Source organism: Amia ocellicauda, chromosome 2 (assembly GCF_036373705.1).
Source record: "Amia ocellicauda isolate fAmiCal2 chromosome 2, fAmiCal2.hap1, whole genome shotgun sequence".
In the NCBI taxonomy this organism is placed as follows: Eukaryota; Metazoa; Chordata; class Actinopteri; order Amiiformes; family Amiidae; genus Amia; species Amia ocellicauda.
This window is the reverse complement of record NC_089851.1, coordinates 20,249,462-20,271,060: the sequence shown is the minus strand read 5'-3', so window position 1 is coordinate 20,271,060 and position 21,599 is coordinate 20,249,462. Positions and strand designations below refer to the sequence as shown.

Below are 21,599 nucleotides of genomic sequence, written 5' to 3'. Positions count from 1 at the left end.
ATCTATAAATAATACGTGTACATGATAATTGAAAACATCATAATAACCCCCTACATGTAGCCCTTGCATTGAGAAGTGGCCAGTTTTCATGCATAGGGCACCAGCAGTTCATTTCACTCCTTAGCCATTTCACTTCCTAGTCTGAAATGTAATGAAAATCATGGAAAAAATACACACTTTTATTGAATTATCCATAGAATACTTATGTTTCTCCTTTTGTGTTTCATATTATGATCAACTAGTTCAACTAATTAAGTCTGATTTCCCCCAGATAAATTGTGTCTTGTGTCATGGAAAACATGTATTGTGTTCTTATCAACACTGCCTCTGTCTCTGTATTATTAAATAATGAGTATCTGTGACTGTATAGTAATGACGTTCTTAAACTGTGTTGTAGGAACTGAGCCTACGAAAGAAGGGCTTGGAGTGTTTGGTGTCGATCCTGAAATGCATGGTTGAGTGGAGTAAAGATCAATATGTCAATCCAAACTCTCAAACTAGCCTCGGTAAGACTTGTGCTTCCTGCTGTAAAAACCCTTCAGCATAAACAACACACTACTAGCCCAAAATCTATTTGCAGTTTTTTTTCCCTCTCTCTTTGAAGCTGGGAATCAGCTGTTTTTGTTTTACTGAGGGGAAAGGGATTCTGGGTAATGGCTTCATCCCTCAAAAGGCCTGACTGGTGTTTGATGTTTTCTTTTGTGACGGAATCGGGGAGAAGGTGCCTTTTAATAATCAGAACAGTGAAATGGCACTTCCTTGATAAGAATTTTTCAGATTGCATGTTTCCCATATTTGCACTACTCAAACCATGTGATGTGAAATGATTGGCAGTCGGTGTCTTTGTGAGTGTGGGCTTCTGGGCTTAAAGAGAGCTTTGAAACTCTGTTATGTGCAACACAGAAGATGCAACTTCCTTTATCTCCATCAAACATGCCCGAGGCTCTTATTCGGAGAGTAAAATTGGGACCTTTAATCTGTCATCTCACAGCTGCCTGGTCACCTGATAGTTGGTTAATGCCACAGCCTTTACAATACAGAAAGGACTTTATGTCCACTGAGGGGTTTTCAGTAAGGGGAATTTAAAACAAAATCTGAAATGATCCTTACAATTCCTAGCAGGAGGATACCATGACCCACTCTGACATATAGTACATGCTGTATATCTGTATATATGTATATCATGCTGTAACTAAAGCAGATATAAACTTTTTATTATTATTATTCTGTTATTATTCTGGTTCATGTATGAGGTTTAATAGAAATGAGTCCCATGGGAATTAAGTGTCAGCATAAATATATTAAAAATAAAAATAAAAAATGATATTTTAAAGCCTTTTGTTATTACACCCTGTATGAAAAGTTGTAGATCTGTTTTGTATCCTTGCAATTAATATGTTTTCAGATGTTTATTTTACCGTGTGGGAAAACATGTATTACACATTTTAGTTGTTCCTTGACTTGTCGTTTTCCCTAAGTCTTGTTCTTGTTAATCTTACTGGTCCATCACTCTTCACTGTTTTCATGGGCTGACTTCCAAAGGAAGAGCAGGTAACTGTTCAACGAGTACATTTATATTTGATAGAAGATGGTTTCCTTAGTAACAGTAGTTAAGGTTCATTTCATTTGGTGATGGGCTTGAAATAGCTTTTTTGTAGAAATTATACGTGTTTTTTTTTTTTTTTTAATTTGTAGTAACTTTCTTAGCTGAACTGTTTTGGTTCTATAAGTATTCTGTATTCAGCACTAAATGTTAACGCATCACATTGCAAAAGCATTTCTGTATTTCAGAATAGTTCTCAAAACATAAAGATGACGTTTTGGATGTACACGATTCCAAACAATACAGAGTACCTCTTACCAAGCTTGAAGCTTTCTTCTAACTGGGACACATACTTGTGGTTTCAAAAGTCTGAGGTTGCAACACTATACACTGTGTATAGGGAAAACTAAAGTATCCTCCAGCTTGCAATAAGAATGGAAGTGTTGGTGAAATAATTATCAGACCTGCTAAAGGTCTGCCAGGCCTCCTTTACTTGTGCTTTAGTTTCTGGAACAGCTGCCTTTTAAAGAAGCAGCTGGTGTTGTTCTGGCTAAAGTCTTAGTGCTCTGAATATTGTAGTGCCATTCCAATATCAAATAACATCTTGTTCAAACAATGTAAAGTCAAGTGCACCAATGTTATTTATTGTGTCACAGAAGCCAATCCATTTGCCCTCTTAAGTCTTAGTGGAATCTTAGCCTTCATTGCTACAGGATTGCTAATTACAATTACAGGGTGACACGAGCCATAAACGAGGGTTAAGCATTACTTTTGTGCCCAGTCTAGTGCTTAACAATGTTGCAATTGTTAAATATAGAGCCATAGGCATGTTCTCTGACAGATTAACCCATCTTCTTAACCACGGCACCTTGAGTGTATTAGTACCTAATAACCTTTCTTTATTTGTTCAGTAAGTTCTTGTTTTTTATCATAGGTTTGACAGTATGCAAGTACCCTGTTTCAGAATATAGTATTACATGTATTTAAGTATTAAATGACCCTGTGCCCAATTTATTTTTTATCTTTAGGCCAAGAAAAGCCTTCAGAGCAAGACACCAATGAGACTAAACACCCTGAAACTATTAACCGCTATGGAAGCATCAATTCCTTAGACTCCACAGCATCATCAGGGATCGGCAGCTATAGCACCCAGATGTCTGGAACCGACAACCCAGAGCAGTTTGAGGTTCTCAAGCAACAGAAAGAAATCATAGAGCAAGGCATTGACCTGTAAGTGTACCTCAGCATTGTGTAGTCAAGGAAGGTATTAATGGGATAAAGTTTTAAGGTTGCTAATGCCTGGAAATCGAATCTCCTGTACAGGTTCAATAAAAAACCAAAGAGGGGGATCCAGTATTTGCAAGAACAAGGCATGCTTGGTACAACCCCTGAGGATATTGCCCAGTTTCTACACCAAGAAGAAAGACTTGATTCTGTAAGGGATTTCTCAAATTGTAGTGGTTTGTTTTGTTTGTTTTTCCTCTCTTTGTAAAATTAAATTTGTAGATCATATAAAAATAAGCCCAAAGAGTTTAGGATATTGTTAACATACATTTAATTTGTTTTCTTCTAACCAGTATGTATAGTAATTTTGTGTTGCATTCTTATTTTTTTCTGCTAGACTCAGGTAGGCGAGTTCCTAGGGGACAATGACCGCTTTAATAAAGAGGTGATGTATGCTTACGTGGACCAGATGGATTTCCAAGGCAAGGACTTTGTCTCGGCTCTGCGCATGTTCTTGGAGGGATTCCGGCTCCCCGGGGAAGCACAGAAGATTGATCGGCTGATGGAGAAATTTGCTGCTAGATACTTAGAATGCAACCAAGGGTCAGTGTCTTATGTACAGCAGGAGTGAACTGCATTGCATTTTTTTCCATTGCTTAGACAATGTCCTGGTATACATCAATATACATGTACAAATTTGCATCAATGCTATCTTGTTCTATTTTGTCTTTATCCAGGCAAACACTGTTTGCGAGTGCAGATACTGCATATGTCCTTGCTTATTCAATCATTATGCTGACAACAGACCTTCACAGTCCACAGGTAGGTTAATAGAATAAATCACCTTGTTTTCTCTATACACAAAAACATATAGATTTTGCAATGAAGTCATTCGAGTCCCAGCTTTAAATAGGCCTGTCCATGTTAGTGCACTGTTGATGAAAAGAAGCCAGTAACAGCAGAGCAAATGGGATAAACACTTGCTCAGATCAATACATTGTAGTATAAAAGGACATATGGGCTGCCAAAAGAAGCTTTATCCGGTCTGTATCAGCCCTGAAATGTGTGTGAATGTTTGTACTGTTTGTTTATCCATTTTATAAATCTAGACCTGGTCTAGATTCCCTGGTCTTTATTTACCCTCCCCATGAACCTCTACACTCTGAACACTAAAAGCAATTTATTTTAAATGTCAAGAAAAAAAAAAAAGTTTATCGACCTGCCTCTTTAGTAGATTTCAGCAAGTCTCTAGATTAAAACATCCAAGAAAGCTGTCAGTCAGTGATTTGGTTGTATTTGGTCTGTTCAAATCAGCCAAGTGAGGGACACTGATTAATCAGAAATAAAAATAAAATTGTTGAAGTGATAAGAAGGTAACTGCCTGCTGAAGATTAAAAATAAAACTTTATATGCAGCTGGCAAGCTTTTACAAGACCCTCCTGTTTTTGTACATATGTTTTTCTTGTCTAAATTAGGTGATGCAGTTTGCTGAAAAACATTTAAGACTGATAATTGCAGTGTGCAGAAGAAAAACATCCTTTTTATTGATTATTTCCTATGCTTTGTGCTGTAAACAACTAGCATGTAATCAAATAATGGCTGAAATGCATAAACAACCAAATGTACCCGAACCTATAATAATCTGTTATTACTGTTGCTTTATTTTCCTACATTGAAGTACAAATTGTAGCCTTTTAAACATGCATGATAAATATTCTGTCTTGTTGATAACATGCTGTGATTTTGTTGATGACTGAATAGGATTATTTGACAGTATATCATACCAATTTGTCTTCTTTTTTTCATGTAGGTGAAGAATAAAATGACGAAAGAGCAATACATTAAAATGAATAGAGGAATTAATGACAGCAAAGACTTACCCGAGGAATATCTTTCAGCCATCTATGATGAAATTGCAGGGAAGAAAATTTCTATGAAGGAGACAAAAGAATTGACAATTAAATCTAATAAACAAAGTATGTATTTTTTTATTTTATTTCACAGAATAAATAAAGGGTTATCCCAGTCTTAATACTGTAACAATCCAGACTTGTAGTAAATATTTCAATCATGCTGAAGTATATATGCCAAAATAACATTTTATTTTTACCTTGCTCTGTGAAAATAAGAATTAACATCTAATATGGCAATTGATAACCTCACTGTTAGCTTTTCCATAAATATGTGAATTGTGGGTTTGTTGATCTATCTTTATTTACCTATTTAAAGCTGTGTAGATAGAGTTGCCAGTAGTTTGAAGGAATCGAGCACGGTTTGTGTTCAGTTGAGTTAATGGTACTGACAGTTGTGGGTAATATGCTGCAGACGCTGTTGCTCATTGGTTTGAAACCTGTAAGGAGATGTTATGTTTCAACCTCCATGGTTTTCAGTTGGTATGTGTATGTGTGTGTGTGTGTTTATAGAGCAAAAAAATGCTGGTTTCAGGGATGTCTTGCAGATCAAAACACTGATTTTCCTAAAATACTTTTCCATTGTCCCTGTCCTAAAACCATTATAATTACAAATAGTACATTGTTTTTCAATAATATTATTTTCAATATTATTATTTTGAATATCCTATGAGTTCTGCATGATCATCTTAGAGAATCATAAGTAACACAAATAAGGAATGTAACAAGAAACAAGTCAATAATTAGCGTTTTGTTTTTCATTTTTAAAAGGTTTATTAAAAATGACATGTATTTCTAATTGTGCAATTCACCAAATGCAAAAATGAGAGATGACGCTTTTAGATTTCTGAGGCTGTTGTAAAATGTGTTTTTCCTGGGAGGTGCGATGACACTATCTGTAAGAGCTGTGGTGTTGTTGTTGTCTCAGATGTGGCGAGTGAGAAGCAGAGACGGCTTCTGTACAACTTGGAGATGGAGCAGATGGCAAAGACGGCCAAAGCCCTGATGGAGGCCGTGAGTCACGTCCAAGCACCTTTCACCAGTGCCACTCACCTGGAGCACGTCAGACCCATGTTCAAGGTAGGCCCTGCACTTGCAGCTAGCTGAACATGGTGTTCACACAAACCTGAATTAGTCAGTACCTTGTTTCTTCCTAGTTTTTATAAATGTATTGATTTCTAATTAATATTTTGTCTATTTTAGTAGAAATGTTGTCTTCTGCACTAGAACCCAGTCTGTATAAGGTATCCATCTGTTTAATATGAATCTTATTAATTCATCATTTTAACCTGTAGCAAGAAGATTGCTATCCTCTTTATTGTGTTTGTCAGATGCTGTTTTGGCCCTTGCATTTGTTGTAATCTTTGTTCTATACCACAGTTATACTCACTATCTGATTAAGAACATTTTGGCCTGAATGTCACTGTTGGCACCATTTTGCATTTTGTTTCCAGTGTTGTACATGTTACAAATTCAATTTCTGTCAGCACTCAAATACTTCTGATTTCTGTGGTGTCTCTTCACTCTTGAAATACTTTTGGTTCTCATTTGTAGTCACTTTCTCCCCCTCCAGCTGGCATGGACACCATTTCTTGCAGCGTTCAGTGTTGGGTTGCAGGACTGCGATGATACAGAAGTGGCCTCACTGTGTCTTGAGGGGATCCGGTGTGCAATTAGAATAGCCTGCATCTTTACTATCCAGGTAAAACAAAGAAAATTATATATATATACTTTCTTACTCGCTTCTGGCAGTATAATACCATCACGATATGCTTCTCAAAGTCAAACATCAAAAGTAATGGAAGAAAATGCAATTTCTATTTCAGAAAAGTGCATTTACTGAGGCCAACAAAATACAGTTCAGCATACGTTTATTTCACGTTGAATAAGACATTATTTTTATGATCTTTTCAGGGTATTTTTAAAATATACTATGAAGAACAGAGTGACAACCTGCTATGACCTTTCACACAGAGCAATATCAGTAGCGTATGAGGTACAGAACCAACAGTATTTCCCAGATACATAAAAGGGGGGAAATGTTTAATCTAAACAAAAATACAGAAATGTAAAAAAATATTATATATTATGAGGTACAGAACCAACAGTATTTCCCAGATACATAAAAGGGGGGAAATGTTTAATCTAAACAAAAATACAGAAATGTAAAAAAATATATATATTATATATACCCTGAAAAGATAATAAAAATAATGTCTTATTCAACGTGAAATAAACGTACGCTGAACTGTATTTTGTTGGCCTCAGTAAATGCACTTTTCTAAAGTAGAAATTGCATTTTCTTCCATTACTTTTGATGTTTGACTTTGAGAAGCGTATCGTGATGGTATTATACTGCCAGAAGTGAGTAAGAAAGTAATTTTTGAAAGTAACACTCAGAGACTGCACTTAAATGTATTATGCTTGAAAATCAAGCCGTAAATAAAAGCCACTTCGATTTTCCTCCCCCTTACTGAGCTTCTGTCCATTAGTGTTTTCTTAGATGATTTGGCAATGTTGGCTGTAATTGATGACTGTGATTCTTTTAGTTTGCAACAAACCACAGAAAATCAAAGACGTGCAAAGTTGTCACCCATTGTACTTGTGCAGTTTACATGCGTTGTGTTAAGAAGATACTGCTCAGTGGGGGTTGTTTTGTAAGTCCTTGGTCATCCTTGATTTCAGGGTTTGAGTTTGTTCAGGAAAAATATCTACTTTTTATTATTCTCTGTTCTATTTTTCTCTCTCCTATTTTACAGCTTGAACGAGACGCGTATGTACAGGCATTGGCAAGGTTCACTTTGTTGACAGCAAGCTCTGGAATTACAGAGATGAAACAGAAGAACATAGACACCATCAAAACCCTCATCACTGTGGCTCATACGGATGGAAATTACTTGGGGAACTCCTGGCATGAGGTAAGAGAATCCAGATTCGAAGGGCTGCATTATCTCATTCTAAAGGAATAATGGTGTGCCTCGTTCATTGTTTTGTAATCAATATTTGTTTCTTCTGCAGCAGTGCAGGGGAATTGTATGAGACTTGGGCATGTGTGTGTGTTTAAACTAAACAATGCTTTTTGAATTGTGTAGATCCTGAAATGCATCAGCCAGCTTGAATTGGCCCAGCTGATAGGGACTGGTGTGAAGCCACGCTATATCTCAGGGACAGTGCGAGGGAAAGACGGACCCATCACTGGGACCAAGGAACAGACTTCGGACGAGTACGTCGGACTCGGCCTGGGTGAGTTTCCAAAGGCTGTTTGAGTCAGTCCACAGTGGTCAGGTACACAGCTGTCTATGAAAAATGCAGACAATGTTCAATTTAACATTTTCTCCTTAACAAGAGAGAGATGGAAATGGCAAAAGGATGATTTTCTTTGAGAGATTAGAGCTCTGGAATTTGATAACACTTGCAGAAGCCACATAAAATGAACAGTACATGGTGTGTTTTTGCTTCACAAATAAATAAGAAAATAAATGCTATTCCGTTGACCTTTAAGTATCATGACACAATCCCAATCATGCACCTAAAAGACCAAATAAGTTTTGTTATTCATGTTTAATTCTCTGCTTTGCTGATAGGGAAAAAAAAAAGTTCTACATTGAAACATTTAGCTGTCTTGATAAACACAGACCTATATATAGAGTTGTTAAATATCTTATACCTTTAAAAGTTGTGTACAAGTGACAGCTCAGCATTTACATAAAAAAAGCAAATAAAGTTTACAGTGTTAGAGTAAACACAAGTAAAATATGAAAGGGAGGGACTTGGTATGATGTCTTTAATTGTTTTAACTTTGTATTAAAATCCGAATAGAATATTGATGATTTTTTTTTCACTTCTATTTTTTGTCCTTTTTTCTTGCCCAAGTTGGTGGTAATGTGGATCGCAAGCAGATAGCCAGCATTCAGGAGTCCATTGGAGAGACCAGCTCCCAGAGTGTAGTTGTAGCTGTGGACAGGTATATTATTCTCTCTTTATTTAGATACCCTGCATGTGTGTGTGTGTATAAAGTGCACATATTTATTCAACAGCGCCTTTTGACACAGGCTTCAGCTTTACCAGTTGAACTCTTAAATTGTCCTATTGTTTATAATGGTTATCTCGCACCAATACAACAAAATACACTCTTACTTAACTTCTAGGTTTTGTCTACCTTTGACTTGAATGTCTTGGTTTCTGTGCTTTCAGGATATTTACAGGATCTACAAGACTGGATGGCAATGCAATTGGCAAGTATCATGTGAATATGTATACATAAAGTGTTTAAAGAGAATACAATGAATTTAGTAATTCATAGAAGCGTAGAGATTTTACCTAATGGCATCAAAACACCAAGCATAAAATGGAGCAGACAAAATCACAGCCATATATCTGGTTGCATGATGCATTTAGTTGCATCATATAAGACCTGAGGCAGAAGGTGGATATTCTGTATTACACACTTGTGGAAGTAGTTTTAGAAGTTTCCTTCAGTATTACCACAAGTGCCTAAAATAAAAAATGTGAATGAAATGTTGTAATTGTCTGAAACGAGGTTAGACAACACCTGTAATGTGAATGTAACATAACTGTGTCTTACATAGATTTGTGCTGTTTGCAGTTGATTTTGTGAGGTGGCTATGTGCTGTGTCTATGGATGAGCTGGCCTCCCCAACGCACCCACGCATGTTTAGCCTTCAGAAGATAGTAGAGATATCGTATTATAACATGGGGCGCATCAGGTTGCAGTGGTCTAGGATTTGGGAAGTAATTGGAGATCATTTTAATAAGGTAGGACTTTATTTTTTGTTTGTGACACAAAAGAAATGTAATAGTTTAAAGGTCAGTGCTACATTGTGCTAGTGTTTCTCTTTGTCAGATACCAGCAATACTATTGTATCAGAATTAAAGGTATTTGAACAACATAGAGTAGTAATATAGGGCATTTTTCAGAAGGGGACTGTGGGGGATTTGACCTTTGACCTTGAGTCAAACTTGAGGCCCCCTACGTAAGGGGTGCGTGTTCTGCATCAGTGAAGAATTGGCATACCGGAAGTGTGGGGTTTCAGGGCACTGAATAATTTACATACCAGAGGGTGGAGTTTTGAAGGTCAAAGGTCAAATGTCAAATGCCCCACAGCCCCCCTTCCGAAAAAGTGCCTTATATTACTACTACAGAGTCTTAAGTATCGAAGGATGAAATGTGTTTGTTTTTGTTCAGGTTGGATGTAATCCCAATGAGGATGTAGCAATTTTTGCAGTGGATTCTTTGAGGCAGCTGTCCATGAAATTTTTAGAGAAAGGAGAGCTTGCTAACTTCAGATTCCAGAAGGATTTTTTGAGGCCTTTTGAACATATCATGAAAAAGAACAGGTAAGAATGCCAGATATATTGATTGTTTTCTCTTTATAAGCAAATGGAATATATTTGGCCTTTATAACAGGACTTATGCATGTTTGAATTTCAAAATATTTTACTACCTTAGTTTTAGGAAATTACACCCCTGAAACTTTAGCCATCCTTATGAAATGTAAATCATAAATACTTGTGTATCTATGGTAATACTATGTGACAATATCTGATAAGAACAAACAAATCTCACTGACCATGGTAAATTGCAGGGCAGGTTCTGGAAACTGAGATAAGGAAGACAAAGCTTTTAATGTTCACAAGCATGTGTGTGCTCAACAAACGAACCCTGTGTTAGATCAACCTGGAAATGTACAAGGCTACAGTGTTCAGGGTTTATGCTATAATTGTGCTGAGAAACTGTTGCTAGGATAGTGAAAACAAGACTCAAACAGAACCATACAGCTGACTGCTTTTTCTACTCTGTGTGGCATCAACCGTCGCTTTGTAACAAACTGGGGCACAGTCAGAGACATCTGTTAATTTAATCCTAATGTGACAGTCTGTAAATACATTTAAAAAATATATGTATATAAATTATATGGATGGTTTAACACAAAGTTTGAGACTCTGCCTGCTGTTGCATAGTAATTATGTTTAAGACACTTAAAAGGACAAACTTTGACAAACGTTTGTACAACATCTGTTTGCAAGTATTTTGGTGAAGGGAGTGTGTGAAATATTTGGTTACATAAAGAATGTTTTGTCTGAAGATTCAGAAACAAAAGTTAGTTTTTAATTAATTGATTTATATATACAGCTCTGGAAGAAAAATTGAAACCACTACAAATGTTTCTTGAATCAGCATCTCTACATGTATGGCAGTCATTCCATTCCATTCATATTTTTATTTGGAATTTGGGAGAAATGTTGTCAGTAGTTTATAGAATAAAACAAAAATGTTAATTTTACCCAAACACATACCTATAACCAGTAAAACCAGAGAAACTGATAATTTTGCAGTGGTCTCTTAATTGTTTCCGGAGCTGTTTGTTTGTGTGTATGTGTGTGTGTGTATGTGTGTATATATACATATATATATATATATATGTATATATGTGTATATATATATATATATATATATATATATATATATATATAGCCAAGGTTGGCATTTATAATTCAAAATTAAACAGTTGAATATTTGTGTGATAAAAAAATCCTTTAATTTACAAATACAATACTTTTATACACATCATGAAAAACCTGTACCATGATAATAATTTTGGCCTTGTAATCATCTCTAAAAGCAGAGCACTGGAGGGCAGGAATCCCTGAAAATGTAATTTTAAAAATTAAGATTGTTCATTTTAAACTGAACTTTAGTTGTACGGAATCACTGTGATGGAAGGCTTCCACACTGTTGTGAAAATCGGTCTTTGTATGAGGTGAACAGCCCACTAAGATTGTGCGGTCCACTGGGAGCAGGAGCTGAAGCACACACACTGCTCCGATAATATCAACTAAACCAGTGGAGCTCTACGCCTGCCTCCCTGGGCTATGGTCCAACTTAATGTTTTATTAGTATTGTTAAATAACACACTGCTTAAATCCAGGCAATGTGTTTAATTGGTTTGATTAAGTAATTAATCGGTTCAATTATGTAGTTTGTAACAAGGGAACCAAGAGGCCCAGAGCCCCTAGGACTGGAGTTGCACGGCACTGTATTCAATTAACATCAGCGGACACGCAGTGGGACCCTTCACTGTTATTCATCACTGTCAGAATATAGGCCACAGCCCGACTACCAGTTTTTCTTGGAAAGCTGTTGCCTTTTAAAAATGATAAACAAAGGCATTTGGTAGCAATTATTTTAGTAAATAAGGCTGTCTCTTATCTATAAAATAATTGCTATATTTATTTATTTATGTATTTCTGTCTGTCTTTAACAGATCACCAACAATTCGAGATATGGTAGTGAGGTGTATAGCCCAGATGGTGAACTCCCAGGCTGGTAACATTCGATCAGGCTGGAAAAACATATTTTCTGTCTTTCACTTGGCTGCTTCAGATCAGGATGAGAGCATAGTAGAACTGGCCTTCCAGACTACAGGTCATATTGTCAGTAAGTATACTTTCTTATTATTTGCCTATTATTTTATCAATGTATTTTATCAATGTTCAACAGGGCCCTTTCTCACCTGATATATTTAATCTAGTGTTGTAAAAATGTCATGTTTCCAAACTGACTTGCAGGAAAGACACTACTTAGTAAATGAATTCCCAGCGATTCTTCCTTCAAGCATCTCCATAAGGACATTAGGGTATCAGACTTCTGATTTACTTCCTTGGTGCACTGTCAACTGGTACAATGTATAAGCCATGGTTTTAAATGTCTGCTTGCATATTTATAATGCTGTCAGCAGAATATTTTAGTGGAATTATTAAGGATCTTACTTTTTAAAGTTATTATTCAGTATAAAATGATACGACAGTGCTTTGCATATTAACTAATTAAATAGACAGGCATCTGTTCAGTCATATCCCTTTATGTGATGAGATTACTTTGTTTAAAGCACTCACCTGTCCTCCAATCCTGTTTTTTTCAGCGAATGTATTTGAAAAGCACTTCCCGGCCACCATCGACTCGTTCCAGGATGCTGTGAAGTGTCTGTCCGAGTTTGCCTGCAATGCCTCCTTCCCAGACACCAGCATGGAAGCCATACGTCTCATTCGGCACTGCGCAAAATACGTCTCTGATCGGCCCCAGGTGAGAGCCGTCTCGCTGGCTAACCAGGCACTGCAAACACGTTTATCTGAAGATTTTTTTTTTAAGTTTTTTCTGACCCATTCATATATATATTTTTTAAAAGTGAATACTTTTTGAATTTGTAACATTCAAAATATGTCTAATGTTTTGAGATGTGGTGTAGGAGGAGAATGAGTGGATGAATGGACAATTCCATACATTCCTTGTGGACAAAAAACGTTTATATTGCAAACTGCTGGTGCATCAGAAGCAAATATTATGTTTGTCTTTGACCTTGAATTAAGTGGGTGTTATTTGTTCACGTTTGACAGGAGGCATTGGTTTCTCCATGCATGTAATCCCCTTGCACTCTGCTAGGTTTCTGTGGCAATAGATCTGTAACCTGAACAAAATTCTCTCTGCCAGGCATTTAAAGATTACACTAGTGATGATATGAATGTAGCCCCTGAGGACCGAGTCTGGGTCCGTGGCTGGTTCCCCATTCTGTTTGAGCTCTCTTGCATAATCAACAGATGTAAGCTTGATGTAAGAACAAGGTGAGAACTGATTTATTTAATTTGTGTATCAATCGTTTGTGTTCTGAATACTGACTAGCAAATCTTTTGAGAATAATGTTAACTGAAGGTTTATGGTTGCTGATGTTCAAGAGACTTGCGAGAGTGGGGAATGTAAATGCTTTATTTCTTTATTATTCCTGCTTTAGTGTTCCACTTGCTTTAATTATAATGAATGACTTATTCCTAAAATCATCCTGAGATTTTAAAAAGATTCACGATGATGTGGGTTGATTAGCTTTTAAATTAACAAGGGGGAAATGACAGCACTGTGGAGTGGTTAGGTCTCTGGACTCATGACTGGAGGGTTGTGGGTTCAAATCCTGGGTGGGGCAGTGCTGTTGTACTCTTGAGCAAGGTGCTTCACTTAAATTGCTGCCGTAAAATGCCCAGCTGTATAAATGGGTACAAATGTAAGCCACCCTGGATAAGAGCGTCAGCTAAATGACAAAAATAATAATAATAATAAAATATCACAGGCCTGGATTTATGCAGAATTCAATTCAGTTTCTGTCAGAATATTTATATACCCTTAACTGTACAGTAAAATGATAATAAGAATGATGTTACTTTGGCAAAACCTTTTTCTTTCTACATTTATAACTGACTCACTGTCTCAGTGTGATTTTTTTTTTTTTTTTTTTTACAAAATGTGGGTTATTGTCTTTTAGGGGTCTGACTGTAATGTTTGAAATCATGAAAACCTACGGTCACACATATGAGAAACACTGGTGGCAAGACCTGTTCAGAATCGTTTTCAGGATCTTTGATAATATGAAACTCCCAGAGCAGCAAACTGAGGTAAATGACTGAGCTTTATAAGACTGAATTTAAATTCAAATGTAATCCTAATACTTCTCTCTGAATAAGGAGCATGCTTTTGGAAAAATAACATACTTATGTCAAGGATTAAATAGGCATCAACTTCTCTTGGGTAATCTCTGTATCCTTATTGTAAGATGTTACTAGAGATGACCACTTTTGTTATAAACTTGTATAAAATGCACACGAGCATGCTCCGACAAAATTGCAACTTAGTTTTAAGACTCCATCCTTTTTGTCCACAGAAAGCAGAGTGGATGACGACCACCTGTAACCATGCACTTTATGCGATCTGCGACGTGTTCACGCAGTACTTCGAGGCGCTTAGCGATGTGCTCCTCGATGACATCCTCTCCCAGCTCTACTGGTGTGTGCAGCAAGGTCAGTGCTCCTACGGCGCAGAGACGACCGGCAACTAGAGCTGGGGACTCTGTGAAGTTGACTGTGTCCGTGTCTTTCCCCTGTAGACAACGAGCAGCTCGCGAGATCAGGGACAAACTGTCTGGAGAACGTGGTCATCCTGAACGGAGAGAAGTTCTCTCTGGAAACCTGGGACAAGACGTGCAACTGCATGCTGGACATCTTTAAAACCACAATCCCACATGCGTAAGACCTGCTTTTACAGTCATAATAGGATTGGTACTGGCAGCAGTAGTAAAAGTAATAATTCAGCAATTTTTATTACATACACCATTCTTCAGTTTTGTGTAAAAGCATGTGGAGTTACATATATGTTACAATGGGAGATTGTTCTGCGGTCAGGCTGCTTAACGCTCTCCTGTGTGTCAAGGTTGCTGACGTGGAGACCTGCGGGATCAGAAAGTGAACCTGCATCACAGCTGGACATCTCAGACAAACAAGTGGTATGTTAACTGCTTGTTTTGTATTTCTCGATACCTGCAATGCTAATTAAAGAAGTACCGTTCATGTTATTTCAATGTAATTTCCTGTATCTGTTTTTACGTGATCTGTGTGGTTCTCTTGTTTTTTCTTGGTTGGATGATTTATGTGTTTCTCAAGCTGCCTGTCTAAGACGGTTACCATTGCACAGTGAGCTGGCCTGTTAGTGGTACAGCTCTTAGCTATTTACCCCGATGAATATCATTCTTGCTTAAAAACAACAACAGAATCACAAAAACATGCGTTTGTTGTGCATCAATTAAACTAATGATGCCAAAACCGATTATATTAAGCAGACTTCTCCTTTAACGAGGTTTGATTGCACTGCTTGTGGTTATTATATTATACCACAGCTTTCATTCCTTCCGATTTTCTGGTTTGGAAAAGATTATTTCCAGAAAGTTTGTTTTGAGAACAAAGCTGAATAAAACATTTTTATAAATCCCAACGCCACTGTAATGTGTTTCCAGCCTTCATAAACAACATCAGTTAAAAAGCCACTGAAATCTATGAGTGCTTACATTTGTGAAGTGTTGTGCTGATTGAACCAGAAGTCAATTTTGCTGGACTATATAGGATATTTTGCTGTGAATAATTAAAGATCTAAAGTATGTCTAGTATGTCTAACCTTTTCAGATCAGTTGTTAAACACTTTAGTTTTGTCTTTCACGCATTTATTTTCAATACATTTTGACTTTAGCTTCAACTCCGGTTCTTCATATGCTCCTTTATCTGAATAATATGTGCTTGGCCAATCAGTGGAGGGCAGACGTGTGCACTGTATTTAACTGCCTTTGGCGTGTGCTGCTAGGACTCTATATCCCAGAAGTCTCTGGACATCCAGACACGTGCGGAGGACCAGCAGTCCCTCGGCAGTGTGGAGCGGGGGGGCCTGGAGACGCGGCGGCACAGCCAGTTCAGCGTGGGCTCCGGTGCCTACGAGGACATGGGCAGAGCCAGGACCCCCACCAGTAAGTCCCACTGCCCCCCCATATACCTGCTGGACCCCGGCCTTGTTGTGCTGGTGCCGCGTTTGACATTCAGATAACCATGCCTTTTTGGTTTTTTTGCGCAGAGGTCCAGGAGCAGAAGCTGTTCGCCGCGCTGCTCATCAAATGCGTCGTCCAGCTGGAGCTGATTCAGACCATCGACAACATCGTGTTCTTCCCTGCGACGAGCAAGAAGGAGGACGCGGAGAACCTTGCAGCTGCGCAGGTAACCCTCGGGGCTTTCATGGGTGATTACAGGATAATTGAGTTTCCAGGGTAAGGCAGTAGCACGGTAAGCAGGATATATATGTCACTGAAATGCAATTTTAGGGAAAAGGGAGTTCCAAAGCGTTCATGTTATGTAATTAATAAGCAAGAATGTTTGTATCATAGTTGCTCTCCTGCAGAAGGTGTTCTTCAGAGATCAGAGGTTTTCAATCTTGCTTAAACTCTCAAATTATGAATTCATGTAATCTTTTAATTTCTCTGTTGTTCTTCATACTTTTTCAAGTAGATAATGTAATAGATTAATTGTTTTAAGGGATATTTCATCTTTGAACACTGTGCTTCAGGCCTCCAAATGTGTTGTGTCTCTGAATGAGTGAATGGTTGGATTCGCTAAGTAATGGCAGGCTATGGTTGAGCGAAAGTCTGGAGATATGGCATCCCTCTTGGAACAGGCTTTGCCACTGCGGTACAATATGGAAACAACAATTCTCCAACATGGTTTCTATTTCACTTTCACTGGCAGGTTCCTGAAACTGTCCAACCTGACATTACTACCTTTTGAAATGAAACGCATCTTTGTCCTGAGATGAAACTCGTATATCGTCTCTTAACGACGACCATGCCATATTTACCTGTGTGTTTGGGTTTCCAGAGAGACACCCTAGATGCCGACGTTCGCGTTGAAACCCAGGACCAGGGAATGTACCGCTACCTGAGCTCAGAGCAGCTCTTCAAGCTCCTGGACTGCCTGCTAGAGTCGCACCGCTTTGCCAAGGCCTTCAACTCCAGCAATGAGCAGAGGACTGCACTGTGGAAGGCCGGTGGGTGACAGGGGGCTGAGAGACCTCTTCACTGCAGACTCGACTCTGCTGTAACCTCCGCTTGAAGGATATGTTCCTAAGATATGCCAGCCTTCATCCACAGACACTTAGAGAGGTCACTATGTTACATAAAGGAATGTTCTGATCTATCCAAATTACAAGATGAGTTCATAGTCACTGGAATACATCATATGATAAAGATACAAACACCGAGTGCATTACAGTGTCAGTGGGATACATGGCTCCCTATGAATACTGTGATGAATCCCAGTACAGGATTTGATAAATGGGTGCACAGGCTATCGGCATTTCATCTCCACCTGATACACTTCATTTACTTAATAGCACATTATGCTGTGATTTGAGCTGACATTTTGCAATAAATTAACATGCAGTATATCAGTCGTGTGCTGTGGGACGTATGGAACTATTTTCTAAACAGACAACCAAGTGTCTGTAATCCCTTAACACTTAACAATGGGTGGGAAAAACTCTCCTTATTTCCTTCGTGGCTGAATGCGGATTGTCATCGCAGGGTTCAAGGGGAAGTCCAAGCCCAACCTCCTGAAGCAGGAGACCAGCAGCCTGGCCTGTGGGCTGCGCGTCCTGTTCCGCATGTACACGGACAGCAGCCGCCGCAACGCCTGGGAGGAGGTCCAGCGCCGCCTGCTTGAGTAAGAGCACACCGGCGCCCCCAAACACACCCGCACAGCCACTGCACACACACGCATTCTGGGCTGAAAATCACACAATCTCCATGAAGTCATTTTTAAACATTGTGTTTGTCGTTCTTCACAACCCAGAGCTGTGTCATATTGTCCAGTTTACATACAAACCCTGCTGATATACATGTCTCGTTCTCCCATACTGAACACCCACAGCTTGTGTACATTTCTCACATAGGAACCAGTCCAACAGTCACCTGGCTGAAATTACAAATATGTTTTTAGTTTGTATTGTTTTTGTTCCTCAGAAGAAACTGGAAAACAGCGTTGTATAACATGTTTTCTTCCAGTGGGAGATTTTTCTCATAACTGCAGAGAATTGACAGCTCAGTTGACTGAAATCAGACAAATTGACAGGGAGCGTTATTCAGATTCCGATCCCTAAATTGAATGTGGTCAATTAGAGGGCCTTTCAACCAATTTACGACAGAGACGCGGCTCTGAAAGAAATCGGGAATGACGGCATGTTTGTACTGATGTCTCGCTTAAGACAGGAAAAGATAGAGGATATGACAGATATAGAGCCCCCGACGGAAGAGCTGAGGGTACAGTGTGTGGAAAGGACAGCTCTGTGTTCTGCACCAGAACAAACCTCTGGACGTTATTGGGGTGCCGTTCCTAACCTTATTTGCAGGACAGAGAAGTGCAACCCTGACTCGTGAGAATGCAGCTGATTCCTGCTGTAGAGTTTGTGGGGTCTCCTTAGTGTTTGTTAGTGGATGGCAGTCATGTAAGAGGCCATCAGCTTCATATCTTAGGTCGAGCTTCACAGCCACAGCCGCTCCAGCAGCAGGGTGGTGGTACAGGGTGCGGAGGACATGCTCATTCATCATGTACACCGCAATCAGGTTCACTTTCACATCGACACTCCCGTTAATATTTTATCAAAGGCTCTATGAGAGCGAATCTCTTCAGGCGGTGTTATAAATGATTGCACAAGGACAGCCAGGTCTAGACATTGCGGTGAGACGGCGGCCTGTCACAGTAATGCGTGTGGTGGCAACGGCCCAGTTGGGCGTCAGCCGAAGTGCTGAAGTCAAAGTCAATGAGCTCCAATCTCGTCCTCCCTCCATCTGCCTCTTTTCCTCACCTTTTCCTCACCTCCAACCACTTTCACTTCTACCAGTTAACTCCCAGAGCCTGAATGTGTTCTTTCAGTACTGTATTGTTCTCAATTAATTTTAAGTAACATCTCTGTGTGCCTGACTGACTGACGGACGGGCTGTGAGAGCTGTGTTCCCCGTGACTAACGGACTGGAATTCTTTCCCCTCTTGCAGTGTGTGCAGTGAGGCCATCAGCTACTTCCTCACTCTGACATCCGAGAGCCACCGAGAGGCCTGGACTAACCTCCTGCTGCTGTTCCTCACAAAGGTTTTAAAAATCAGTGACGACAGGGTAAGATCTCCTTACAGTCCTGCCACCACAGCACCACAGAGTCTCAAAACTGTTTTCACTGAGATCTGTGAACCCTTTCTGCTGCAGTTCAGGATCTCCACGATCAGTTCGCCGCTTCCCATTATTGCGGTGGCTTTGAAGCTTAGCTCATAATTAAATGTTAATCTGTCTTCATGTCCTTCCATGGCTTTTTCCATTTACATATTAATTACAGCTTAAATAGGCTTAACTCCTTTCATTCTGGAATGTATGATGCTGTTTTCCAGCTCACAGTATAATTTAATTCCAGTGCCGTTACATACTGAATTGACCGCAGTGTACCGAAGGAAACTCCTCTTCCTTTTCTTTGTCTCCCGTGCACAGTTCAAGGCCCACGCGTCGAGGTATTACCCCCTCCTGTGTGAGATCATGCAGTTCGACCTGATTCCCGAGCTGCGGGCCGTGCTGCGCAAGTTCTACCTGCGCATCGGCATCGTCTTCAAGATCTCGCAGCCCCCCGGCCAGGAGCAGGGTGCCGGCAGCCAGTGAGGGGGCGGGACGGATGGCTGGCGAAACGCACGATCGCTCCCCGCCTCCGGACAGAGCAGCGGCATTCGAGTCTTGTTTGTTTCTATCTACATTTCTGCGTTCCTCTCAAAACGGTGTCTGTGTCCGGCGGTTGTCCCCGGCCGGAGGGGCGCCATCAGGACGCGTTGGACTCTAACCCCGGCTCGCAGCCCTCCGCTCCTCTTTCGATCTGCAGGCCGGCTGACGGTACTGAAGCTCCTCCCGCTCCTGCTGCGCACGGAGCCGCTCGTGAGCCGCGCCCCGAGGACGAACACGCCTTGTACAGCAGAATATATACTCTACAGGATCGTCATAAACCAGATATTTAATTTGCTCTATCCTTCTGGATGTGCAGAAGTGTAGTGTTCTGAAGGACGTGCATTTCTTGCTCTCTTGACTTTACTGTATCTTACACCTATCTGAAGAATGACATGATTTCAAAAAAAAAAAAAGTGATCAATAATTAGTCAACATGAAGAGTAACATTAGTTTGAGTGACTTGGATCTTTTGCACAGCCGGCGGCTAGCGTAACCTTAAACAGCCCCTCGGATGAACCTAGTTGTACAGAAATGCAGCTCTGTATTATAATCTAACACTAGAAATCGGTTTCTGCAATAATTTTATTTCTGTATTTTACGTTTCTCCGATTTTTGCTGCACTCCTATTTTATTTAATGAATGCACTGGGGATTTTTACTTTGTGAACATTTTTATTTACCTTTACCATTGCTTGGTCAGATTGCCCCCGAGGGTCAGGAGTGATGATGACGGGATAGTGACACGATTCCATTTATAATGTGTACAGAGGCTTTTATTTAAATTCAAAGACATCGAGCAGCCAGTGGAGGGGTATCCTCGTAAAACTGGAAATACAAAACCCTGCAACCTAATCTGAAGTGCATCCCATCCGTCACAAATCTGTTTCCATGTTTGATGTAGGTTTCACTGTATGTGTACAAAATTGAAAATTTCATGTTAAATATATATACAAATCAGTTTTTGGTTTGGGGATGACAATGTATTGAAAATATTAATAATGTGAATTGTGCTTTTGATGGTTAATTATGGATATGAATGGGTCTGAAGCATTCCTAGTCTCAGTTCAGTAGGAAACTGATGGACGAAATGTATATGGTACAGCAATGTAAAGTTTTCTATGTAAAGATAAAAAAAAAAACTGTACAACTTTCTGTACAATATTGGTTATCATCCGGCACATTCTAATCAGGTCATAGATCAATAAAGTTTTTGAACTCTGTCCATCAGTGCGATTCCAATCCGCATCATCGTCGCTGGCGTCCTCATACTCGTTTAACTGCTTGTTTCTGTTTGTTTTTTTACAGTTTATACTCGTGTATAATGAGCCACAATGAGCCACCATGAATCAGACTGAGAAATAAACACAAGCCCCCTGTTTTGCAAGTGAGAGGTTGCTTTTATTGTACTTTAGTTAACAATGTGATTCAGATCAAGCCTAACTCTGTATTGGAAATAGACCAGCCTGGCACTGTGCGGTAATAAAGTAGGCGTCTACTTCCAAAATTAGACCGGTCCACAAAGTGCAAACACTGCAGAAACAATCCTGTGACCAGAACTGGGATACAGCCTCTATCGTTGAGTTTGCTTGGAATTATTCAGTTAAAACAAAACCACTCCTGCGCTTGCCTTAGAGCAACTAAATTATGATCAAATATTTACAAAGTGGACCTTTATAGTCAGAGTTTCAACCAAGCAGCCCCCAGCCTTGATCATGGGTGTGTGATCACTTGTGTGTCAGCGTTTGTAGAGCATGTTGTCTGATGTGCATTTTACCAAATCAAAAACAATGTAGACAAAC

At 39.3% G+C, this 21,599-nt stretch overlaps 1 protein-coding gene across 2 annotated transcripts in view; it reads left to right on the top strand.

The window, feature by feature from the left end:
• arfgef1 (ADP-ribosylation factor guanine nucleotide-exchange factor 1 (brefeldin A-inhibited)) overlaps positions 1-21,184 on the top strand; it is a 67,642-nt gene extending 46,458 nt beyond the window's left edge. For both annotated transcript variants that reach the window (XM_066720707.1, XM_066720698.1), the window contains 27 exons: positions 398-506; positions 2,572-2,773; positions 2,867-2,978; positions 3,165-3,370; positions 3,505-3,589; positions 4,578-4,743; positions 5,606-5,757; positions 6,251-6,379; positions 7,437-7,595; positions 7,770-7,920; positions 8,551-8,641; positions 8,872-8,912; positions 9,284-9,453; positions 9,884-10,035; positions 11,964-12,136; positions 12,621-12,781; positions 13,187-13,317; positions 14,007-14,136; positions 14,403-14,538; positions 14,625-14,763; positions 14,948-15,020; positions 15,869-16,028; positions 16,133-16,272; positions 16,927-17,095; positions 17,631-17,769; positions 19,099-19,216; positions 19,580-21,184. In XM_066720707.1, the coding sequence (XP_066576804.1) occupies positions 398-506; positions 2,572-2,773; positions 2,867-2,978; positions 3,165-3,370; positions 3,505-3,589; positions 4,578-4,743; positions 5,606-5,757; positions 6,251-6,379; positions 7,437-7,595; positions 7,770-7,920; positions 8,551-8,641; positions 8,872-8,912; positions 9,284-9,453; positions 9,884-10,035; positions 11,964-12,136; positions 12,621-12,781; positions 13,187-13,317; positions 14,007-14,136; positions 14,403-14,538; positions 14,625-14,763; positions 14,948-15,020; positions 15,869-16,028; positions 16,133-16,272; positions 16,927-17,095; positions 17,631-17,769; positions 19,099-19,216; positions 19,580-19,744 (3,759 nt within the window). In that variant the 3' untranslated portion in view covers positions 19,745-21,184. The remainder of the gene's footprint in view (positions 1-397; positions 507-2,571; positions 2,774-2,866; positions 2,979-3,164; positions 3,371-3,504; positions 3,590-4,577; positions 4,744-5,605; positions 5,758-6,250; positions 6,380-7,436; positions 7,596-7,769; positions 7,921-8,550; positions 8,642-8,871; positions 8,913-9,283; positions 9,454-9,883; positions 10,036-11,963; positions 12,137-12,620; positions 12,782-13,186; positions 13,318-14,006; positions 14,137-14,402; positions 14,539-14,624; positions 14,764-14,947; positions 15,021-15,868; positions 16,029-16,132; positions 16,273-16,926; positions 17,096-17,630; positions 17,770-19,098; positions 19,217-19,579) is intronic.
• Positions 21,185-21,599: the final 415 nt, after the last annotated feature.